Source organism: Gobio gobio, assembly GCF_949357685.1.
Source record: "Gobio gobio genome assembly, chromosome: 11".
NCBI classification, from domain to species: Eukaryota; Metazoa; Chordata; class Actinopteri; order Cypriniformes; family Gobionidae; genus Gobio; species Gobio gobio.
The window spans coordinates 54,262,714-54,288,685 of NC_137104.1; the positions used below are offsets into that span (position 1 = coordinate 54,262,714).

Below are 25,972 nucleotides of genomic sequence, written 5' to 3' on the forward strand. Positions count from 1 at the left end.
TTTAGGAAATCATCCCAGGATTTTTCTGCACATAATGGACTTCAATGGGAACCAACGGTTGAAGGTCCAAATCACTGCAGTTTCAGAGGAAGAGCTTCAGAGACTCTGACCGATCCCAGAGGAATAGAGTCTGATCTACACAAACCATCTGACATTTACAACACAAATAAACATTTACTTTTAACCTCAAATGCTGGACTTCGGTGTTGAGCTTCTTCATTGTGTATGACGTCATCATGTTGGAAAATATTCTGGGGGCTGTGAAAGTTTTACAAAATGCTGGCACAGGCTGATAACTTAAAAAATAAAACCTAAAGGGGGCGGAGAGTGGAAAAAGCTAAACTTCCGCCTCTACAACTGCCAACACAACACCTGAACAACAAACTTTCATTCTTAGACAGGATGCAGATGTCTTTCAGGGTCCGTTGAGGCTTGCTGATTTATGTGTTAATGTGTGTAAGTAAGGTTTCCACAACTTTGGGTTTAATATCGTTCATTTCCAGTATGGGCGGGTGTGAACATTTTTGGGGCTCCAAGCAAATACAGGACGTGACACAAATTAACATTTTTACCAGTAGCAATTCGGTTGTTGATATCAAGAATTCACATTTTTACTAGAGCAAATGTAATTCCTGTTATCAAAAACTGGAATAATTGTAAAAGATCTAACCTTACATTTAATGTAATATATTACAGTAAAATACTGTTAAATGTACAGTTTTTAAAAGTGAAAAAGAAGAAGTCAATGTGTAATTTACAGTGAAAAACCGTACATTGACATTCCCAGAATTCCCTGCGACACTTCGCATTTGATGCATTTTCATTGAAATAGCTGTTTCTTCTTAGTTTTTCTTATTTTGTTCTGATCAGTTATGTACATTAGGGTTTTATGTTACATCTAATTTTGTTAAATTAATGTTTAATGCATTTGTCATTTTACCATGATGGTGTTTAGTGTTTGTGTGAATGACTTATGTGGTATAATATTCTTTGATATATGAATGTAATTATTAATATCCTTCATTGATTAAATTTTTCCGTCACAATTCCCCCTTTTTATCACTCATTGATAAATCATAATAAAGACAAATTTAATAATGTGTAAATATGAATAATAGTAATAGTAAAATTTTAAAATGGTAATCAAAATAATAATAATAAAAAGCAAATTCAAGCTATCATCGATCACTCTCTTGAATTTTTGAAAGAAAGAAAATATGCATAGGCTATTTTTGTGGGTAAAGTCCCCTTTCACTGCAAGCAAAAACATGATTATGATATTTAGATATCTGAGGCCTCTAGAGGCTGCCCAGATCGAAAGTAACGAAAACTTAGTCCCCTAATTTGTTTAATTTTTCTCCTCGCTGGTCACATCAACTGAAATCACTCATCCACTCGTCATACTCGTTCTAAATGTCCAGTTTAACCATCTGGTGTGATACGCTGGATTTCACTATTTTCTGAACTAGGCTGGAAATACACTGACAAATACATGTCAATAAAATAAATCCTAGCCAGTATCCCCATCCTTTAAGGTCTGTTATCCAACCAAACCATGAGTCATCTGCCTTTTCATCTGTCCATGGATCTTCATCACCTGGTAATAATACACAGATTGTCAAATTCAAGTTCTCTGCCGTTTGTTTCTCGTCTTTTCACAGAGGCCGCTGCTTGTGATCTCACGATAGGTTCTGACTTAAAGATTGGTTACTTCAGCACCACTCTTGGCAGATGTTCCTGCTCCTGCGTTGATAATGGCGGTTGATGTTTATATTTGATCTCTGCCAGCCCAGCACCGACATGTGCTTCCTGCTTCTCTGGTCTCGGCTCCTGGCTCCATCACTGATGGAAACTTTCTGCAGGGGCTTGTGTGAACCCACGCCGCCTCTCAGCTACCTTCACAATCGTGGTTCTAGCCCTCTTTTCGCCTTTCAGATTTTCCTTCTGTATCACCACGAAGTCACCTGGTTTGATGTCGTGTAAAGGAGTCCCAGCTGGTTTCCCCAAATTTTAGACTGTAGACCACAGGAAAGACATCTCTTTTCAATAATTCACAATTCTATTGATGTAAGCTATTGTTTACCCCCTTCCATTCCCATGAATGGTGGTCTTCCAAAAAACGGTCTCAGATTTACTCAAGGCCTTTTCTCATTTTCGTGTATATCAATATGCATCAAGATGCGAAGATTTTTAGCAAATATTGTTACCCCCTCATAAACTTTCATGTGAGTATCATTCACCCTTTGCCTGCAGGCTCGCCAGCCATTTATCATAATCATTGAAAATATTGTCGGGGTAAACAATGCTTGCCAATGCTCACTCACTCATCTTTATCTCGTGACATCATACTTAATCATATCTCAATACCCAATTTTCATTTTTATCAAAATCTTTTCAGTTTCTGTTATCAGTAAACCATTCAAAATCAATTCATCAGGGCTTTCCTTTAAAGTACCCTTTTCTCCATGCCCTGTCCATTAAAACTCTTTAGACGTATGCTCCAACTGGCCCAAAATCTTAAACCTCTTAATTCATGTCATTTGGCAGCGGTACTTATCATCAAATCCTCACCTTGCAGGTCTGGGTCATGTGACTGTGATGTGGAGATATCTGTGTAAGGAGATGATGGTTTATTCTCCTATAGTCTGTAATAATTGTGGTGGGAGGAGCAAACGACAGACACAGTGGGTGTGGCTTCAGGCCTCGAGGAGGGGTTTATTATTAACATTAACAAACATTTAAAAAATTTATTTAAAAAGGGGAATAAAGTGCCCAACAAAACAGGGGATCTGGTGTCCTCGGTGTGCCAGGGAATCGTGAAGGAAGGGCAGTGATCAGATAGGATGGGTCCAGGTAAGGGCTGGGGTCTGACGGCCACACACACTTCTCTCTTCGGTCTGAGGCGTGAGGGGCGGCGGCTTCAACACGGCGGCTCGTCCTCTTTAGGCCACGGTCACTGAGGGGAATAACGGCACGGCATCCTAGCCTGTCAACCCCTCATGGGCGACCGCCGCAAAAAAAAAACCCCATAATAAAACAGAACATTAATGACCCAGGCCTGTTCCTCTCCCATCCTTCACAGTCGTCGCTCCTCCGTGAGAAACTCGAGGCATTAGCACTCACTCCACCGCCCTCGCTCCGTTCCCCGCGGCTCTCGCCCTCGTCCTGCTCAGTCTCACACAGTCATAACTGCATATGTTTCCTCTCTCAGAGTGAAGTCTGATCTTCCCTCCATTTTCATCATCAGAGCTGCTCATCTGACCTAGAAAAAAACACAGCAGAGAATATAAAACTTAACATCAGATACCAATGTCATGCTCTTGAAATAATGCTTAAGCTGCAAAAAAAAAATCCCAGTTCAGTCTGTATTTATCACATGTGCTCCTGATTGAAACACACCACTAAACACTAGACGGCTGTCTGTACCTGTAGTATGGACTGAACTATGATTTGATACCTGCAAGGATGATGCTCGGTTCTCGTCATCACCTCTTACCTAGAGGAGAGATTATATAAAAACTTTGAGTACAAACAGATTTCACGTCGCAATTCTCATTTGTTATAGATCTTGTTTATGTCCTTCAATCTCATCATCATCAAACTCTTTACTAGTTTATATTTTTACTGTCATATACACTGTCAAAACATACATTTTGAAATTTCTTTTAAAGCTATGATGTTTAAAATCAAGACATTTAAAGCAACAGTGTTCAATATTTAGAACTCACCTGTTGAACTTATCAATAGGCAAATCCTCCAAAGACACACAATGAGAACTAGAGCTAGAACTAGAGCTAGAGCTAGAGCTAGCGCTAGAATTAAACCTACACCTAATACTATTAAAGAGACATCCCGAGATTCTGTTTCACAGTCGTCACAATTTCCAACTGCAAAAAAACCAAAATTAATTAATTAATTAATTAATCAATTAAATAAAAACACAACCATTGTAAATGACTGTATTCACAGCGCTTCACTTTTTCCAAATTTTTTTATTGACTTAAAATGGATTAAATTCAAAATTCTACAAACAATACCCCATAATGACAACGTGAAAGAAGTTTGTTTGAAATCTGAAAAAAAAATTGTCACATGCAAGTATTCACAGCCTTTGTCATGACGCTCAAAATTGAGCTCAGGTCCATCCTGTTACCGCTGATCAGAGAAGAACAGCCATCTCTGCAGCTCTCCACCAATCAGGCCTGTGTGGGGGCGTGGCCAGACGGAAGACACTCCTCAGGAAAAGGCAGATGACATCCCACCTGGAGTTTGCCAAAAGGAACCTGAAGGACTCTCATACCATGAGAACGTCTCGGTTACGTATGTAACCCTCGTTCCCTGAAGGAGGGAACGGAGACGTACGTCGGAACTGACCGACGAATTGGGATCTGATCTCAGAGACCAATCTACTTCGAGTGTGTTAAAAACGAGCCAATGGAGATTGGCATGCGATTCACGCATTCCACGCACCGGCCCGCAGCGCGGGTATGAATAAGGAAGTGGAATGCTTGATCATTGCTTTTTTCTGCTGAGGAGCCGAACTAGTGACTCGGCCCCCTAGCGGAAGCGCAGCACCTGGCGATGGGACGTACGTCTCCGTTCCCTCCTTCAGGGAACGAGGGTTACATACGTAACCGAGACGTTCCCTTTCAGTCGGTCACGTTCGACATACGTCGGAACTGACCAACGAATTGGGATCCCTACCAAAACGCCAGGGTGCTGGCCCTTCCAGCGTCCTGCTTGAGCGCACTGGACCGTCTTAGATGGTACGGAAGTCAGGGCTCCAAGCAGGGAGGTCAGTCACTGCTGTTTCTGCAAGACCCACCCAGTGTGACTATTGGATAACGCTGGGAAGCGTGCCCGTCTCAGGAGATGGTACGCTGCTGAGCCACGTCCTTCAGTGGAAGGATTGGTGGCGGAATACACATGGCCTGGTTCCAGGGGGGAAAGAACACGCCCAGAGATGACAGAGCGGGCTCTGTCAAGGGAAAGACACGGGGCTAGCCGAGTAGGGTAGCTGGTACCGTGGAAGAATACACATATGGGGTTGCCGTGAGGGAACTGCTACATATGGAACCCAGCCTACACACACGTTTCACAAGCATACGGGTGCAGGCCTGGCGTCAGACGGCTGCAACGTCTGGCACCGCAGGGGTGACGGAGGAGCTCGACAGGGTTAGCCGTTTCCGGGGAACACAACTGGAGACAAAAAGACGCACGTATCCGGCCCAGAGGGCGGGAGTGGCGTATGCAAGCCAACACTTAGAACGGGCACTTAGCGCTACTGGCCACTGGGGGCGAGGATGCGGGAAGATACCGGCTCTACACGGAGGCTATAGAATCTAGCGAACGTGTTAGGTGTCGCCCAGCCCGCAGCTCTACATATATCTGTCAGCGAGGCGCCTTGAGCCAGCGCCCAGGAAGAAGCAACACTCCTTGTTGAGTGTGCTCGCAACCCGAACGGGCAAGGCACGTCTTGGGACTGGTAAGCCAAGACGATAGCATCCACTATCCAGTGGGCTAACCTCTGTCTGGAGACAGACTTTCCCTTCTGCTGGCCTCCGTAACAGATGAAGAGTTGCTCTGAGGTCCGAAACCTTTGAGTCCGGTTGACGTAAGCGCGAAGAGCGCGGACGGGACATAAAGCCTGGGCTGGGTCTGCCTCCTCCGAAGGCAGCGCTTCCAGGTTCACTACCTGGTCCCGGAAGGGAGTGGTAGGAACCTTGGGCACGTATCCAGGCCAGGGTCTCAGGACAACGTGAGAGTTGGCCGGCCCGAATTCTAGGCACGATTCGTTGACCGAAAGTGCATGCAGGTCCCCCACCCTCTTGATGGAGGCAAAAGCCGTCAGAAGCACTGTCTTCATTGACAGGATTTTAAGCTCCACAGACTGCAAAGACTCAAAGGGAGGGCTCTGAAGTGCTCTGAGCACTAGAGCCAAGTCCCAAGAGGGTAACGAGTTTGGACGAGGAGGATTTAGCCTCCTCGCACCTCTGAGGAACCTGACGATTAGGTCGTGCTTTCCCAAGGACTTACCTTCGACTGCGTTGTGATACGCCGCTATTGCTGCGACGTACACTTTGAGGGTGGAGGGAGACAGCCTTCGCTCCAGCCCGTCTTGCAGGAAAGAAAGCACGACACTAACTGAACACCTTCGGGGGTCTTCCCGGTGGGAAGAGCACCACTCAACGAACAGGTTCCACTTCAAAGCGTAGAGGCGCCTCAGAGGGGGCTCTAGTAGAAGAGATGGTGTCCACCACTGACTGTGGTAGACCACCTAGAACCTCCGCGTCCCGTCCAGGGACCAAACATGGAGTTTCCAAAGGTCTGGACGCGGGTGCCATAGAGTGCCCCGTCCCTGAGAAAGAAGGTCCCTCCTCAGGGGAATCGGCCAAGGAGGGCTGTCACGAGGAGAGTTAGTTCTGGGAACCAGGTCCGGTTGGGCCAATAGGGCGCAACTAACAAGACCTGCTCCTCGTCCTCCCTGACCTTGCACAGGGTCTGTGCAAGAAGGCTCACTGGGGGAAACGCATATTTGCGCAGGTCCCGGGGCCAGCTGTGCGCCAGTGCATCCGTGCCGAGGGTGCCCCCGGTCAGGGAATAGTACCACTGGCAATGGGTCGAGTCCGGAGAGGCAAACAGGTCTACCTGTGCGGCTTCGAAGAGGTCCCATATCAGCTGGACCGCCTGGGGATGGAGTCGCCACTCCCCCGGAGGTGTCGACTGGCGAGAGAGCTTGTCGGCTGTCTGGTTCAGCGCACCTGGGATGTGAATGGCACGAAGCGACCTCAGATGCTTCTGACTCCACAGGAGGAGGTGGCGGGCGAGTTGGAACATGCAACGGGAGCGTAGACCACCCTGACGGTTGATTTACGCAACGGCCGCAGTGCTGTCCATACGGACCAGTACATGCTTGCCACGTAGCGGCCCCTTGAGGCGGCGCAGTGCCAAGTGTACCGCTAACAACTCGAGGCAATTGATATGCCAATGCAATTGAGGTCCCGTCCACAGACCTGAAACTGCATGCCCGTTGTACGTGGCCCCCCAGCCCGTGGAGGAGGCATCCGTGAAGAGCACAGCATGCCTGGACACTTGTTCTAAGGGCACCCCGGCCCGGAGAAACGAAGCGTCGGACCATGGGCTGAAATTTTGGTGGCAGTGAGGAGTCACTGGGACCCGGTACTGGCCGCTCTGCCACGCCCACCTCGGGACTCGGCCATGAAGCCAGTGTTGAAGCGGTCTCATATGAAGCAATCCGAGCGGTGTTACCGCGGCTGCAGATGCCATATGCCCCAGGAGCCTCTGAAAAAATTTCAGTGGAACCGCTGTCCTGCTCTTGAATGAATTCAAGCAGTTCAACACCGACCGGACCCGCTCTTCTGTGAGGCGCGCAGTCTGGCTGACCGAATCCAGCTCCATACCGAGATAAGAGATCCTCTGTGTGGGACAGAGTTTGCGCTTCTCTCGGTTGACCCGAAGGCCCAACAGGCTGAGGTGACGGAGCACCATGTCCCTGTGTTCGCACACCTGCTCCCGAGACTGGGCGAGTATGAGCCAGTCGTCGAGATAGTTGACGATGCGAACGCCGCGTTCTCTGAGCGGAAAAATGGCTGCCTCTTCGACTTTCGTGAAGACACGAGGCGACAGGGACAGGCCGAAGGGCAGGACTTTGTACTGATATGCCTACCCCTCGAACGCAAAGCATAGGAACGGTCTGTGTCGAGGAAGGATAGAGACATGAAAGTACGCATCCTTCAGGTCGATCGCTGCGAACCAATCTTGGGGACCGATATATTCGAAAAATGCGTTTCTGCGTTAGCATCCGGAACGGGAGCTTGTGCAGGGCTCGATTCAAGATACACAGGTCCAAGATTGGCCGTAACCCACAATGAAGTAGGGGCTGTAGAACCCCGCCTTCATATCGGCTGGAGGAACCGGCTCGACCGCGTCCTTCGCCAGTAGGACATCGATCTCTGACCGCAAGACCTGAGCATCGCTGCTTCGCACAGAGGTGAAGAGGATGCCCTTGTACTTGGGAGGCCGGTGAGCGAACTGAATCGCGTAGCCGAGTCTGATGGTACGGATGAGCCAGCGAGACGGCCTGGGGGCTGAAGCCAAGCCTCCGGGGTCCTCCTCCGGGGGGGGGGTGAGGGAGGGGTGCGGACACCAACTCCCTTGGAACAGCTCCTGTTCTCCCTGGGCTGCCCATCTCAGGGCCGCTTGCCCTTACGCTTGCTTGTAGACTAGCAAGCCCTGAGCGGGTTGGGCGACCTCCCTTACGTCCGGCACCCTGCTTCCCAGATGGAGGCTGCTGCCTGGGTTTCGCAGGGGCGGAGGCGGACGCAGGGGGGGCGCCCTCGGCGACAAGCAGGCAGAGGCGCTGCGAATTAGGATTTTTTTTTTGTTTATTAAACCACCTCTGTTTGCTTCTAGGCCATCGAGAACTGCTGGGCAAAGTACTCGACGGCGTCGCCGAATAGGCCAGCCTGACCGACAGGGGCGTTAAGGAACCGAACTTAGTCGGACTCACGCATATCTGCCAGGTTTAGCCCCAGGTTCCTGGACCACTAGTATGGACATCGCCTGACCCATATGGGGTTGCCGTGAGGGAACTGCTACATATGGAACCCAGCCTACACACACGTTTCACAAGCATACGGGTGCAGGCCTGGCGTCAGACGGCTGCAACGTCTGGCACCGCAGGGGTGACGGAGGAGCTCGACAGGGTTAGCCGTTTCCGGGGAACACAACTGGAGACAAAAAGACGCACGTATCCGGCCCAGAGGGCGGGAGTGGCGTATGCAAGCCAACACTTAGAACGGGCAATTAGCGCTACTGGCCACTGGGGGCGAGGATGCGGGAAGATACCGGCTCTACACGGAGGCTATAGAATCTAGCGAACGTGTTCAAGATTCAAGATTCAAGATTCAAGAGTTTTATTTGTCACATACACAGTTATATACACAATATACAACTGGCAGTGAAATGTAAACAGGTCCGCTCCATGGACAGTGCAAATAACAGTTACAAGAAATTAAATAGAAATAGAATAAAATTAGAATAAAAAGTATTAACATAAGTAGAATTATAAATAAATCAAGTAAAAGATAAAAATAGGAAATAAGATAAAAATAAAAATATAAAAAATATGTGGATATGATAAGTGAGATAAACTGTAGACTTAAAAATAAGTGGTTAACATAAAATATATAATATGTATATATAAAGAAGTATAATGTGCAAGGTTTATTACAGGTTGTTACGCAGTAACAATAGGGACGTAAAGTGCAGTGCAATTGCAGTATGTGGATGTTAATGTTAAAAGACTGTATGTTTATGTGTGTGCGGGGGTGAAGTGAGTCACGTGACTGAGTTCAGGAGTCTGATGGCCTGGGGGAAGAAACTCCTCCTGAGTCTTTCAGTCTTTGCCATCAGGCTACGGAAGCGCTTACCAGATGGCAGCAGGGTGAAGTGAGAGTTTGCAGGGTGATTAATGTCTCTGATGATTTTAGTAGCTCTACCTCTGCAGCGTTTGGTGTAGATGTCCTGCAGAGACGGGAGAGCTGAGCCTGAGATGCGCTCGGATAAGCGCACCACTCTTTGCAGGGCTTTGCAGTCGTGACTGGTGCTGTTCCCGTACCACGCTGTGATGCATGTTAGGTGTCGCCCAGCCCGCAGCTCTACATATATCTGTCAGCGAGGCGCCTTGAGCCAGCGCCCAGGAAGAAGCAACACTCCTTGTTGAGTGTGCTCGCAACCCGAACGGGCAAGGCACGTCTTGGGACTGGTAAGCCAAGACGATAGCATCCACTATCCAGTGGGCTAACCTCTGTCTGGAGACAGACTTTCCCTTCTGCTGGCCTCCGTAACAGATGAAGAGTTGCTCTGAGGTCCGAAACCTTTGAGTCCGGTTGACGTAAGCGCGAAGAGCGCGGACGGGACATAAAGCCTGGGCTGGGTCTGCCTCCTCCGAAGGCAGCGCTTCCAGGTTCACTACCTGGTCCCGGAAGGGAGTGGTAGGAACCTTGGGCACGTATCCAGGCCAGGGTCTCAGGACAACGTGAGAGTTGGCCGGCCCGAATTCTAGGCACGATTCGTTGACCGAAAGTGCATGCAGGTCCCCCACCCTCTTGATGGAGGCAAAAGCCGTCAGAAGCACTGTCTTCATTGACAGGATTTTAAGCTCCACAGACTGCAAAGACTCAAAGGGAGGGCTCTGAAGTGCTCTGAGCACTAGAGCCAAGTCCCAAGAGGGTAACGAGTTTGGACGAGGAGGATTTAGCCTCCTCGCACCTCTGAGGAACCTGACGATTAGGTCGTGCTTTCCCAAGGACTTACCTTCGACTGCGTTGTGATACGCCGCTATTGCTGCGACGTACACTTTGAGGGTGGAGGGAGACAGCCTTCGCTCCAGCCCGTCTTGCAGGAAAGAAAGCACGACACTAACTGAACACCTTCGGGGGTCTTCCCGGTGGGAAGAGCACCACTCAACGAACAGGTTCCACTTCAAAGCGTAGAGGCGCCTCAGAGGGGGCTCTAGTAGAAGAGATGGTGTCCACCACTGACTGTGGTAGACCACCTAGAACCTCCGCGTCCCGTCCAGGGACCAAACATGGAGTTTCCAAAGGTCTGGACGCGGGTGCCATAGAGTGCCCCGTCCCTGAGAAAGAAGGTCCCTCCTCAGGGGAATCGGCCAAGGAGGGCTGTCACGAGGAGAGTTAGTTCTGGGAACCAGGTCCGGTTGGGCCAATAGGGCGCAACTAACAAGACCTGCTCCTCGTCCTCCCTGACCTTGCACAGGGTCTGTGCAAGAAGGCTCACTGGGGGAAACGCATATTTGCGCAGGTCCCGGGGCCAGCTGTGCGCCAGTGCATCCGTGCCGAGGGTGCCCCCGGTCAGGGAATAGTACCACTGGCAATGGGTCGAGTCCGGAGAGGCAAACAGGTCTACCTGTGCGGCTTCGAAGAGGTCCCATATCAGCTGGACCGCCTGGGGATGGAGTCGCCACTCCCCCGGAGGTGTCGACTGGCGAGAGAGCTTGTCGGCTGTCTGGTTCAGCGCACCTGGGATGTGAATGGCACGAAGCGACCTCAGATGCTTCTGACTCCACAGGAGGAGGTGGCGGGCGAGTTGGAACATGCAACGGGAGCGTAGACCACCCTGACGGTTGATTTACGCAACGGCCGCAGTGCTGTCCATACGGACCAGTACATGCTTGCCACGTAGCGGCCCCTTGAGGCGGCGCAGTGCCAAGTGTACCGCTAACAACTCGAGGCAATTGATATGCCAATGCAATTGAGGTCCCGTCCACAGACCTGAAACTGCATGCCCGTTGTACGTGGCCCCCCAGCCCGTGGAGGAGGCATCCGTGAAGAGCACAGCATGCCTGGACACTTGTTCTAAGGGCACCCCGGCCCGGAGAAACGAAGCGTCGGACCATGGGCTGAAATTTTGGTGGCAGTAAGGAGTCACTGGGACCCGGTACTGGCCGCTCTGCCACGCCCACCTCGGGACTCGGCCATGAAGCCAGTGTTGAAGCGGTCTCATATGAAGCAATCCGAGCGGTGTTACCGCGGCTGCAGATGCCATATGCCCCAGGAGCCTCTGAAAAAATTTCAGTGGAACCGCTGTCCTGCTCTTGAATGAATTCAAGCAGTTCAACACCGACCGGACCCGCTCTTCTGTGAGGCGCGCAGTCTGGCTGACCGAATCCAGCTCCATACCGAGATAAGAGATCCTCTGTGTGGGACAGAGTTTGCGCTTCTCTCGGTTGACCCCAAGGCCCAACAGGCTGAGGTGACGGAGCACCATGTCCCTGTGTTCGCACACCTGCTCCCGAGACTGGGCGAGTATGAGCCAGTCGTCAAGATAGTTGACGATGCGAACGCCGCGTTCTCTGAGCGGAAAAATGGCTGCCTCTTCGACTTTCGTGAAGACACGAGGCGACAGGGACAGGCCGAAGGGCAGGACTTTGTACTGATATGCCTACCCCTCGAACGCAAAGCATAGGAACGGTCTGTGTCGAGGAAGGATAGAGACATGAAAGTACGCATCCTTCAGGTCGATCGCTGCGAACCAATCTTGGGGACCGATATATTCGAAAAATGCGTTTCTGCGTTAGCATCCGGAACGGGAGCTTGTGGGGCCCGATTCAAGATACACAGGTCCAAGATTGGCCGTAACCCACAATGAAGTAGGGGCTGTAGAACCCCGCCTTCATATCGGCTGGAGGAACCGGCTCGACCGCGTCCTTCGCCAGTAGGACATCGATCTCTGACCGCAAGACCTGAGCATCGCTGCTTCGCACAGAGGTGAAGAGGATGCCCTTGTACTTGGGAGGCCGGTGAGCGAACTGAATCGCGTAGCCGAGTCTGATGGTACGGATGAGCCAGCGAGACGGCCTGGGGGCTGAAGCCAAGCCTCCGGGGTCCTCCTCCGGGGGGGGGGGGGTGAGGGAGGGGTGCGGACACCAACTCCCTTGGAACAGCTCCTGTTCTCCCTGGGCTGCCCATCTCAGGGCCGCTTGCCCTTACGCTTGCTTGTAGACTAGCAAGCCCTGAGCGGGTTGGGCGACCTCCCTTACGTCCGGCACCCTGCTTCCCAGATGGAGGCTGCTGCCTGGGTTTCGCAGGGGCGGAGGCGGACGCAGGGGGGGCGCCCTCGGCGACAAGCAGGCAGAGGCGCTGCGAATTAGGATTTTTTTTTTGTTTATTAAACCACCTCTGTTTGCTTCTAGGCCATCGAGAACTGCTGGGCAAAGTACTCGACGGCGTCGCCGAATAGGCCAGCCTGACCGACAGGGGCGTTAAGGAACCGAACTTAGTCGGACTCACGCATATCTGCCAGGTTTAGCCCCAGGTTCCTGGACCACTAGTATGGACATCGCCTGACCCAGGGAGCGTGCAGTCGCTTCCGTCGCCCAGAGAGCGAGGTCCACCGCCGCACGCAGTTCCTGCATAACCCCTGGGTCGGGACTACCCTCGTACATGCAGGACAGAGGGTAGTGAGAGAGGGAAAAATGTATACAGATTTCGGCCCTTTTGGTGTTCCATATTTTGACACCAAATAGTTCCATACTGCTAATTTTTCCAATGCCCATCCGGGAAAAAAGGCACGGGGGTAGGCAAGGCGATTTAAGCGTTGCACTACGCCTCAGCCACCTGGGAAAGCATGGCTGTCAACTCTGAATCTGATTCAGCAAGAGCACACACAATTATAGTGGGAAACTCAGCATCATCATTTCCAATGCATAATAGCCCTCTCTCCGATGCAGCAATTGACATCTGTCCTCTTCCAGAGCCCCAAATTAAACACTAGGTCTCCTTGTTTTAAAAGGACCAGCAATCCCATCTGTAAGCTACCAGCAGGCATGTGAAACAGTGAACGTGGCCGTCAAACTCGACGGCACACGGTGCGCTGAACGCTCAAGCCCTATGAAAAGGCAAGACGAACACCGCACCGACGTGGTCATGTTCTCATGAGAGAACATGAACCACCCACAAACACAGTCTCAGCATGCTCATGATGCGATAGAGGAGTGGGGGCCCGAAGAGATGTACCCGGCGGGGATGCCCCACTGTAATCCTCAGGTCACCAAGGCTTATTAGCTAAAGTAGTCATTTTCTGGCGCACCAGAAAAGAAACTAGATCAGGGAATGAGGAAAGGGACTCAACCCCATTTGAGGTTTCATAGTCTGGACCGCGCATCGAGAGGGCCGAGTGACACGCTGGGTTGCCGTGAAAACCCCCGCTATCAGCCGGTGCTCGACGGCACACGGCGCGCTGAATGCTCAAGCCCTTACGAGAAAGGTGAGATGAACAACGCGCCGACGTGACCATGCTCTCCTGAGAACCCACGAACGCGATCTCACATGTTTATATGTGAGAGAGATCGTGGCCGTCAAATGAGGACAGGAAACAACCGCATCCAGAAACACACGTTTTGAATGACATCTTGAAAAAGACGCAAGGTCAAACCGTGTTGCTCTTTTAGAAAAGGAAAACTGCTCTTTCAGTGCTGAAGCACTCAGGGAGATGACCGCGGCTCACGCAGTTCAGATAGTGCAAGCCTGCGTGAGCACTCAGAAATGGAAACGCCCAGCCAACCAACAAAACCAGCTCTTTATCTCCTCTGAAGCGGCCACCCGCTGAAACGCGCCGTCACACCCGCACTGGAACAGCAATCCTTCTCACGAGACTCGAATAACACTCTTCGTAGACACAGCAATGACACTGTTCGGCTCCGAAAAAAAAGGCAATGATCAAGCATTCCACTTCCTTATTTATACCCGCGCTGCGGGGCGGTGAATCGCATGCCAATCTCCATTGGCTCGTTTTTAACACACTCGAAGTAGATTGGTCTCTGAGATCAGATCCCAATTCGTCTGTCAGTTCCGACGTACGTCGAACGTGACCGACTGAAAGGGAAACAAAATTCTCTGGTCTGATGAAACAAAGATTGAACTTCATGTCTGGAGGAAACCAGGCGCCGCTCATCTCCTTGCCAATCATATCCCTACAGTGAAGCGGTGGTGGCAGCATCATGATGTGGGGATGTGTTTCAGCCGCAGGAACTGGGAGACTAGACAGGATCGAGGGAAAGATGAATCCTTGATGACCTGCTCCAGAGCGCTCTGGACCTCAGACTGGACCTCAGGCTCATCTTCCAACAGGACAGCGACCCTAAGCACAGCCAAGATAACAAAGGAGTGGCTACGGGACGTCCTTGAGTGGCCCAGCCAGACTTGAACCCGATTTAACATCTCTGGAGAGGTCTGAACATGGCTGTGCACTGACGCTCCCCATCCAACATGATGGAGCTTGAGCGGTCCTGTGAAGAAGAATGAGAGAAACTGCCCAATAGGTGTGCCAAGCTTTAGCATCAAAGTCACAAAAAAAACTTGAGGCTGTAATTGGTGCCAAAGGTGCTTCAACAAAGTATTGGCCAAAGGCTGTGAATACTTATAATTTTTTTTACAACCCCAAATCAGAAAAAGTTGGGACAGTATGGAAAACGCAAATAAAAAAAAAAGTGATTTCTAAATTTACTTTGACTTGTATTTCATTGCAGACAATATGAAAAAAAAATATTTCATGTTTTGTCTGGTCAACTTCATGTCATTTGTAAATATGCATCCTTTCCTCTCATTCACACCTGCAACACATTTAAAAAAAAGTTGGGACAGTAAAGCATTTACCACTTTGTAATGTTGCCACTCCTTTTGACAACACTTAAAAGACGTTTAGGGACTGAAGATACCAAGTGATGAAGTGTTTCATGGGTAATTTTGTCCCATTCTTCCTGCAAACAAGTCTTAAGGTGGGCAACAGTACGGGGTCTTCGTTGTCGCATTTTGCGCTTCAAAATGCGCCACACATTCTCTATTGGAGACAGGTCGGGACTGCAGGCAGGCCAGTCAAGTACCCGTACCCTCTTCCTCCGCAGCCAGGACTTTGTAATGTGTGCAGAATGTGGTTTTGCATTGTCTTGTTGAAATATGCATGGACGTCCCTGGAAAAGATGTCTTCTTGAAGGCAGCATATTATGCTCCAAAATCTCTATGTACTTTTCAGCATTAATGGTGCCTTCAAAGAAGTGCAAGTTACCTTTGCCAAGGGCACTGACACAACCCCAAACCATGACAGACCCTGGCTTTTGGACTTGTTGCTGGTAACAGTCTGGATGATCCTTTTCTTCTTTGGTCCGGAGCACACGGCGTCCATTCCTCCCAAAAAATACCTGAAATACTGATTCATCTGACCACAGTACACGTTTCCACTGTGTGATGGTCCATCCCAGATGCCTCAGAGCCCAGAGAAGTCGACGGCGCTTCTGGACACTGTTAACATAGGGCTTCCTTTTGGCACAGTACAGTTTTAACTGGCATTTGTGGATGTAACTACGTATTGTGGTACTTGACAAAGGTTTGCCAAAGTAGTCCTGAGCCCATGTGGTGATATCGCTTATAGATGAATGACGATTCTTGATGCAGTGCCGCCTGAGGGATCGGAGATCACGGTTGTTCAGCTTAGGCTTGCGCCCTTGTCCTTTACGCACTGAAATTCCTCCAGATTCCTTAAATCTTTTAATTATGTTATGCACTGTTTAATGTGAAATATCCAAATCTCTTCCTATCTTTCTTTGAGGAACATTGTTTTTAAACATTTCAATAATTTTCTCACGTATTTGTTGGCAAACTGGCGATCCTCGGCCCATCTTTGCTCCTAAAGGATTAGACCTTTCTTGGATGCTGCTTTTGTACCAAATCATAATTACAATCACCTGTTGACATCACCTGTTTCAAATCACATCATTATTTAACCATTTTACCTCATTACTAGCCCTAAATTGCTCCTGTCCCAACTTTTTTTGAAATGTGTTGCAGGTCTGAATGACAGGAAAGGATGCATATTTACAAATTACATGAAGTTGACCAGACAAAACATGAAATATTTTGTGTTCATATTGTCTGCAATGAAATACAAGTCAAAGTAAATTTAGAAATCACTTCTTTTTTTTTTATTTGCGTTTTCCATACTGTCCCAACGTTTTCTGATTTGGGGTTGTATTTGTAATACATTTACAAAGATTTCAAACAAACTTCTTTCACATTGTCATTATGGGGTATTGTTTGTAGAATTTTGCATAAAATAATGAATTTAATCCATTTTGGAATAAGGCTGGAACATAATAAAATGTGGAAAAAGCAAAGCGCTGTTTATACTTTCCAGATGCACTGTATGTTAATAATGCAGAAGCAGTGTTACTGTATAAAGTCAGATCTTCACATATTCACTCAATTTATGATCATATTTACCCCATTTAGCTAAAGCTGGTTCTGTCAGACTGATGTGAATGACTCGACAGTCATAAGATCCTCTATGGTTTCTGTCGATCTTCACACTGGTTCTCATCTGAAAGGATCCGTCAGCATTTGGTCTGATTCCAGAAGATGTTTGATCCTCTAGTTTAGTTCTATGTAATCTGATGTCCATCTGAACATCTCTGGGGTAGAAACCAGTGGCCAGACACGTCAGAACCAGCTTATTCTGATCATCACGAGCTTTACTCGCAAACATGTGAACATCTGGAGAACCTGGAGTTGAAAATAATAATGCAATTAACAAACAAACATTTACAAATGATTTGATTTGTGTAAAAAAAAAATCTTCATATTCATTAACAATTTGCACACATGAACACAACCTTCAAATATACACTCTATTGCCAAAAGTATTGGTACAGTGATAGGTTGTCTCCTGTGCAATAAGTCCATTCATGAAATATTCCACGTAATATTCCTGTTAGTGGTATTATAATAAAGTGGAAGCAATTGGGAACAGCAGGAACTCAGCCACGAAGTGTTAGGCCACGTAAAATCACAGAGCGGGGTCAGCGCATGCTGAGGGTCACAGTGCGCAGAAGTCACCAGCTTTCTGCAGAGTCAAGAGCTCCAGACTGAATTAGAGCGGAGACTGAGAGCCAGGCCTTCTCGTCCAACATCAGTGCCTGACCTCACAAATGCGCTTCTAGAAGAATCCCCATAAACGCACTCCTAAACCTTGAGGAAAGCCTTCCTAGAAGAGCTGAAGCTGTTACAGCAGTAAAGGGTGGGCCGACCATCGCTCATCCATGTCTTTATGGAGCGACACTTTGTGCACTGGTCAGTCATGCTGGGACAGGAAGGGGCCGTCCCCAAACTGTTCCCACAAAGTTGGGAGCATGAAATTGTCCAAAATGTCTTGGTGACGCATTAAGAGTTCCTTTCACTGGAACTAAGGGGCCAACCCCTGAAAAAAATAGAAAGTTGCCAACTTCTGTGACCCTCAGCATGCGCTGACCCCGCTCTGTGATTTCACTTCGTGGCTGAGTAGTGAGGAAATGTCCCGAATGGACTTATTGCACAGATGTCCACCGATCACGGCCCCACGCTTGAGTTCTCTGAGCTCCTGAGAGCGGCCCATTCTCTCACTGATGTGTGTTGAAGCGTCTGCAGGCCTAGTGCTTGATTTATACACCTGTGGCCATGAAGTGATTGAACACCTGAACTCAGTGATTTGGAGGGGCGGCCCAATACTTTTGGCAATTTATGTAGCTGTAAAGGGTTGGCCAACTCCATATTAAACCCTACGGATTAAGAACGGGATGTCAATTAAGTTAATGTGCATGTAAAGGCAGGCGTCACAAAACGTTTGGCAATATAGTGAGTTTATATTTTCATAACTGCAATCATTTCATAAAAGTGTTTCATAATGTGAAGGGCCGCTGATGTGTTACTACAAACACAGAAAGTTAAATAAAACATTTAAATAAAGATATTTCAACATTTCTGAATGTGTCCTCAACAGTTTTATATTTTCAACTCATCAGTATTTATTTTTCAGTGAATGATGACCTGCTGAATTTATGTCACACACACACACACTCACACACATGTTGGGTTTTCATGTTTTATGGGGACTTTCCATAGGCGTAACGGTTTTTATACCGTACATACCGTATATTCTATCCCCCTACACTGCCCCTAAACCTACCCATCACACACACACTCACACACACACACACACACACACACACACACACACACACACACACACACACACACACACACACACACACACACACACACACACACACTGCCCCTGCCCCTAAACCTACCCATCACAGGAGACATTCTGCATTTTTACATTTTCAAAAAACATCACTTAGTCTGATTTATAAGATGTTTTCCTCATGGGGACCTAAAAATCTCAAGGATGAGGATTTCGGATATTGCCATCTTTGTGGGGACATTTTCCCCATAACGTAGGGATTACCAGTCCCCACACACACACACACACACACACACACACACACACACACACACACACACACACACACACACACACACACACACACACACACACACACACACATGTTTGTTTTTGTGAAATGTGAGGACATTCCATAGGCGTAATGGTTTTTATACCGTACAAACCGTATTTTCTATCCCCTTACACTGCCCCTAAACCTAGCCCTCACAGGAGACTGTGCAGTTCACTTTCTGTGAAAAAAAACTTGTTCTGTATGATTTATTAGCATTTTGAAAAGTGAGGACATGGGGAACGTCCTCATATTTCACCCTCTTTTTGTAATACCTATGTCATACCCATGTCATTATACACATTTGTGTCCTGATATTTCACAAAAACATGCCCACACACACACACACACACACACACACACACACACACACACACACACACACACACACACACACACACACACACACACACACACACACACACACACACACACACACACACACACACACAGAGAGAGAGAGAGAGAGAGAGAGAGAGACTGGAGATAATTAAAGTGATTTGATCTGAACTTACTCTTTTTAGTGTTGATAAATGTGGAGATCCTCTTCCTGCAGGTCTTGAGGAAATATTCAATGACGTGGTTTCGTCCAGTTTGACTGTCCCATTTCTCTTTGGTTCTTTTGGCTTTGGGGCTTTTCTCAATCCACTGCATAGTGTCAGAATTAAAGGATATAAGATCCTCTCCATCAAATCCATATTCATCAAAGACAGTCAGATCCACTGATCCATCAGGAAGTTTCTCCAGTTCACAGCCAATTATTCTCTGAAGAACATGAAGCTCTACAATCACAGAAGAACACTCATGAGAAACTTACAGTAAATATAATGTGTGATCATTAATAAGAGGAAAGCATGAATCTCACCAGAACACTGTGAGTCTGTGCAGTTTGACAGAGTCCTGATCTGACGAGTGAACCACTTTCTAGAATCAGGAGGATCTGCAGGAGCTTCAGTCCAGTCTTCAGTCACAATCCAGACTCTTTCTTCATTACTGTAGTGTGAGATCCGTCTGTCATCATAAACAACCTCAGCACTGAACTCTGGGAATGTGTCTGCTCTGGTCAGGACTGTAAACTTGTAGTGGAGGAAGTGTTTCTCTGTAAGAGATATAAAATATAAACAACAATAAAAACACTTCATGTTATTCGGTCAAGGAATCCATTACACCAGTGATCAGATGTTTGAAAGCCACCATGAGATCAACATGGACGCAACTATCTGAAATGTTCATTATTCACCTTACAATAGTAGCCTATCATGAGTTTAACAAGCTTGAAAAAAGCTTTCTTTTTTTCACTACATTGCAAAGCATAATATCAGACTTTCCACTCCACTTCATTAAAGGAAAAATGGAAGCGGGACCTAAAGAGAAAGGTCAAAGAAATGCAAAAACGTGCAAAAGCTGAATCCCGGTCGGACGCATGTGGGAGAGCAGGGCTCAAAGTAACACTTTTTTTTATTTCAGTTTGTGTAAATCCATTTGGGGTTCAGAGTATTTATTGTTTCCCACATTAATTGCACACATGTCTAGTACAATTATGTGGTTTTGTTTCATTAATACAGTGTATACTTTTTTATTGATTTACCCCGAAAGAATGGAAGTGAAATGTAACTTTACATTATAACATGAGCATATGACAGATTAAAATATTATCTGATATAATAGAAAAAATATACAAGACAAACTAAAATATTTTGTCAATAAAATACAATTATTAACTTTTTCATATAAAAAAAATGTAATTTTTTAATAATTAAAAAAAAATATATTTTTTAGTTTGACAACAAACACCTCAAAACACTATACGGCATAGTTCAAAACATAATAATTAATCATTTCTGAATATTGACTCTCAGTTTTTATTCAACTTTTTCTCATTGTTTCTAGAATTCATAAAAGTATCATATTTCTAATAGGGGCTCATTGTGACAACACCCCCGCCTGCTCCACTGGGATTAATCGCGGCTCGTGTCTTCTGCTGTTAGATCAGCACTAAAGTACATCTCAACTGTTAATAACAGATATAAGATTACAATATCAGATGTGTCTTATTTGTACTTTTGCTATTAAATAAATGTGATATCTCCTGAAGATTTTTGAATTTTGGCATCCGTTTTTTCTCTATAGTGTTGATATGGCAACTATACACTAAGTTTTGTAATCCTGGCATTTGTGGAAAGTTTTAAACTATGTTTGTTACAACTAACCCCGCATTAGGTTGTGCCCCGCACTCCCACAGTATAAACATGCATGTGCAGGGGAAATTGCGTTCCAAGAGGGGGGTTTACTTTCACGATTACAGGGGCAGAGGCTCAAGCCCCTCAACGCTCAACTGTTAGAGGTGTTATAACAAAGTGGAAGCAATTGGGAACAACAGCAACTCAGCCACGAAGTGAAATCACAGAGCGGGGTCAGCGCATGCTGAGGGTCACAGAAGTCGGCAACTTTCTGCAGAGTCAAGAGCTCCAGACCTCCAAACTTCTGTTGAGCTCAAGATCAGTGTGTAGAGCTTCATGGAATGGGTTTCCATGGCCGAGCAGCTCATCCAAGCCTTACATCACCAAGTGCAATGCAAAGCGTGGGATGCAGTGGGGTAAAGCGTGCCACCACTGGACTCTAGAGCAGTGAGACGTGTTCTCTGAGTGACCAATCACGCTTCTCTGTCTGACAATCCCATGGACGAGTCTGGGTTTGGCGGTTGCCAGGAGAACGGGACTTGCCTGACTGCATTGTGCCAAGTGTAAAGTTTGGTGGAGGGGGGATTATGGGGTGGGGTTGTTTTTCAGGGGTTGCCCCCTTAGTTCCAGTGAAAGGAACTCTTAATGCTTCACCAAGACATTTTGGACAATTTCATGCTCCCAACTTTGTGGGAACAGTTTGGGGACGGCCCCTTCCTGTCCCAACATGACTGACCAGTGCACAAAGCGTCTCCATAAAGACATGATGAGCCAGTTTGGTGTGGAGGAACTCGAGTCCTGACCTCAACCCGATAGAACACCTTTGGGATGAATTAGAGCAGAGACTGAGAGCCAGGCCTTCTCGTCCAACATCAGTGCCTGACCTCACGAATGCGCTTCTAGAAGAATCCCCATAAACACACTCCTAAACCTTGAGGAAAGCCTTCCCAGAAGAGCTGAAGCTGTTAGAGCTGTGAAGTGTGGGTGACTCCATATTAAACTCTACGGATTATTTCTACATTTAACATTTCTACATACATGTCTACATTTACATTTATGCATTTGGCAGACTCTTTTATTCAAAGTGACTTACATTGCATTCAAGGTACACAACCTTGAATGCAATGTAATGAGGATTAAGAATGGGATGTCAAACTGAGATGCTCTGTGTATTCTGACACCTTTCTATCAAAACTAGCATTAACTTCTTGAGCAGTTTGAGCTCAGCTCGTCTGTTTGATCGGAACACACGTGCATCAATGAGCCTCGGCCGCCCATGACCCTGTGGCCGGTTCTCCACTGGTCCTTCATGACCCTGTGGCCGGTTCTCCACTGGTCCTTCATGACCCTGTGGCCGGTTCTCCACTTGTCCTTCATGACCCTGTGGCCGGTTCTCCACTGGTCCTTCATGAGCCTGTGGCCGGTTCTCCACTGGTCCTTCATGACCCTGTGGCTGGTTCTCCACTGGTCCTCCATGACCCTGTGGCCGGTTCTCCACTGGTCCTTCATGACCCTGTGGCCGGTTCTCCACTGGTCCTTCATGACCCTGTGGCCGGTTCTCCACTGGTCCTCCATGACCCTGTGGCCGGTTCTCCACTGGTCCTCCATGACCCTGTGGCCGGTTCTCCACTGGTCCTCCATGACCCTGTGGCCGGTTCTCCACTGGTCCTCCATGACCCTGTGGCCGGTTCTCCACTGGTCCTTCATGACCCTGTGGCTGGTTCTCCACTGGTCCTCCATGACCCTGTGGCCGGTTCTCCACTGGTCCTCCATGACCCTGTGGCCGGTTCTCCACTGGTCCTCCATGACCCTGTGGCCGGTTCTCCACTGGTCCTCCATGACCCTGTGGCCGGTTCTCCACTGGTCCTTCATGACCCTGTGGCCGGTTCTCCACTGGTCCTTCATGACCCTGTGGCCGGTTCTCCACTGGTCCTCCATGACCCTGTGGCCGGTTCTCCACTGGTCCTCCATGACCCTGTGGCCGGTTCTCCACTGGTCCTCCATGACCCTGTGGCCGGTTCTCCACTGGTCCTCCATGACCCTGTGGCCGGTTCTCCACTGGTCCTCCATGACCCTGTGGCCGGTTCTCCACTGGTCCTTCATGACCCTGTGGCCGGTTCTCCACTGGTCCTTCATGACCCTGTGGCCGGTTCTCCACTGGTCCTCCATGACCCTGTGGCCGGTTCTCCACTGGTCCTCCATGACCCTGTGGCCGGTTCTCCACTGGTCCTTCATGACCCTGTGGCCGGTTCTCCACTGGTCCTTCATGACCCTGTGGCCGGTTCTCCACTGGTCCTCCATGACCCTGTGGCCGGTTCTCCACTGGTCCTCCATGACCCTGTGGCCGGTTCTCCACTGGTCCTTCATGACCCTGTGGCCGTTTCTCCACTGGTCCTTCATGACCCTGTGGCCGGTTCTCCACTGGTCCTCCATGACCCTGTCGCTGGTTCTCCACTGGTCCTTCATGACCCTGTGGCCGGTTCTCCACTGTCCCACACTTGCCCATTTATCCTGCTTCTAACACATAAACTCTCAGGACAAAATGTTCACTTGCTGCCTAATATATCCCACACACTAACAGGAGATGAAGAGATCATCAGTGTTATCCACTTCACCTGTATGTATGTATGTACTGTATGTATCTCTATACTTTTACTTTTTGTTAAATCAATAAAAGTCTCATTATTTTTGTGTATATAAAAATGTATATAAAATGAAAATATGTACATATATGGAGGCATACTTGTGAAATATACTATAAAGGAACATCAATTAAATTATTGAATGATTAAAAATAGATGTACATATACATAAACTAATATATTAACAAATATTAAAAATGAATATATGCACTATTGTAAATTAATGTATTTACATATACGTAGATGGCTATCTAAATTTAAATATAAAGGAAATAAATATATGTAAGAATTTCCAATACAAATACATTTACATATGTTTAATAAATGTGAAAATATTAAAATAATATATATTTCAAATATATTTCAAAATATATTTATATATAAAATATATTTCAATCTATTTATTATTAATATATTGCAATCTATGTGACCCCGTGTCATTCCAGACATTCTCCTCTGTGAAACACAAAAGATGATATTTTGAAGAATGTTCGTAACCAAACATTTGGGTTAACAATATATTTGTTTCTGTCCAATTTTATTTATTTTCTACTCAAATGTAAGGCCCTAACTCCAGAAAAACACTCGTTTTTTAATTACGCGAGTGCGCGTCCTGGCCCTATCCCATTATCTGGTATTCTGTAACCTTTCATATGCAAACAAAAAGTGTTTAAAGTCGTTGTCAATAGTATTATTTTATTTTTGTATATAATAAACCGTCTAAATATTAATATTTTACAATTAACTGTAGAAAATAAAAACGGACAATATAGCCAGGTAATTTTCTGCCAGGACATATCCAGTAATTTTACAGAAATTCCCGTTAACCTTAAAACACAAACTAATGCAATGTGGAATTCAAAATACAGGAAAACACCTGTAAAATACCAATACGGAAAATACCTTCATTTTCACGCATATTCTTTTTACAGTGTATGGTCTTAGAATAGAGTTGATCATTTTAGCCTAATCCATGAAGCGCGTTTTAACGCGCGGGGAAGAAATGTGGGATATAAACTATACATTCCAAGAAAAAAAATTGCAATTCTGACCTTTTTGCTCATAATTGTGACCCTCTGCATGCGCACATCTTGGCAATAATCGACATGTGCCATGACGACAGTAAATATTTTAATCATAATTGTGTAGCCTAATTTAATAATATTATAATAATTTAGGCTATAATTCCTTTTTCTTTAAAAAGAATGTTAAATGTGAGGCTTAGGCCTATATCCTTTATAAAACGTTTTGATTTTGTCACAACCTGTAGGCTATTTCAACTGTATACAGTTATTATTTATGGTTTGGATGCCATCATAGACCTTACTCTACTCTGCGCAAATTGTAGGCCTATTCATTTTTTTTAATTTTTTTATTTGCGCGTGTGTGTGTGTGTGTGTGTGTGTGTGTGTGTGTGTGTGTGTGTGTGTGTGTGTGTGTGTGTGTGTGTGTGTGTGTGTGTGTGTGTGTGTGTGTGTGTGTGTGTGTGTGTGTGTGTGTGTGTGTGTGTGTGTGTGTGTGTGTGTGTGTGTGTGTCTGAAAAAGTCTTCCATTTGATTTTAAAATCCCTGAAGTTACTCTGAAACATTTTAAATTAACGGTAACGAAGAGCAACTTTTAATGAACAAACATGAACGCACAATATTTGTAATGTAACCCAATCCCACATTAATACAAGCTTATAAACAAACACTGTTTCTTAGCTCAGCTTTTTAACATGACTCTGTATTTGACCTTCCTCATTAATGTCGGAAACTATAAGCAGATCAAGCTTTTCTTTTGTTAAGCTCTTCAACAGTTTGAGACTTTTCGAAATGTCTGAATGTCACAATATTGAGGGAAATATTCGTCCCCTGTATGTGGAACAATAGTCGAATATATAAATGCTGAAACTATTTAAAATAAACCCTGAAAGCAAACTAAGATCAGAAACAAGTGAACTCTTACCTTTCAGCGCATCGCTGAGATGACAGAGAAAAATAAGCCAAAACATTATTTTCTCTATAAAGAAAATGTTTTGAAACAAGAGTGTGTGAAACATGATTGCCGTTATATTTCCGACGCAATTAAGCCCAAGCTTTAGATCCATAGCGACAATACCGAAAGTATATTTGTGCAGTCAAGACGGAAAGAAAGAAGCGGAACAGAAACTAAAAACAAAAAAAAACATCTGCTACAGGATTTCTGAATAATTCGGTGTGAGTGAGATTTTCCGTGACACTGGGAATATTAGTTTACATGAATCTCCTTACATGATTAGGCTATTCACGAGTTTCCTGTTTTGTGTT

The 25,972-nt window shown here is 46.7% G+C and overlaps 1 protein-coding gene across 2 annotated transcripts; it reads right to left on the minus strand.

Moving 5' to 3' along the window:
- Window positions 1–479: 479 nt before the first annotated feature.
- Window positions 480–25,972, minus strand: LOC307133939 (class I histocompatibility antigen, F10 alpha chain-like). Of its 2 annotated transcripts, XR_013817503.1 has the most exons (8): window positions 25,632–25,972; window positions 19,728–19,961; window positions 19,378–19,644; window positions 16,818–17,096; window positions 3,729–3,887; window positions 3,458–3,496; window positions 2,572–3,262; window positions 480–2,015 (listed from the first exon to the last, which is right to left on the minus strand). XR_013817503.1 is itself a non-coding variant. In XM_079829328.1 (5 exons), exons 1-5 carry the CDS (start codon window positions 25,771–25,773, stop codon window positions 14,541–14,543), a joined length of 1,212 nt encoding a protein of 403 aa, XP_079685454.1. In that variant the 5' UTR covers window positions 25,774–25,783; the 3' UTR covers window positions 14,443–14,540. The 2 variants fall into 2 exon arrangements, 1 of the variants encoding a protein (XP_079685454.1); XM_079829328.1 differs by lacking the exons at window positions 480–2,015; window positions 2,572–3,262; window positions 3,458–3,496; window positions 3,729–3,887 and adding an exon at window positions 14,443–14,830 and having other exon boundaries at window positions 25,632–25,783.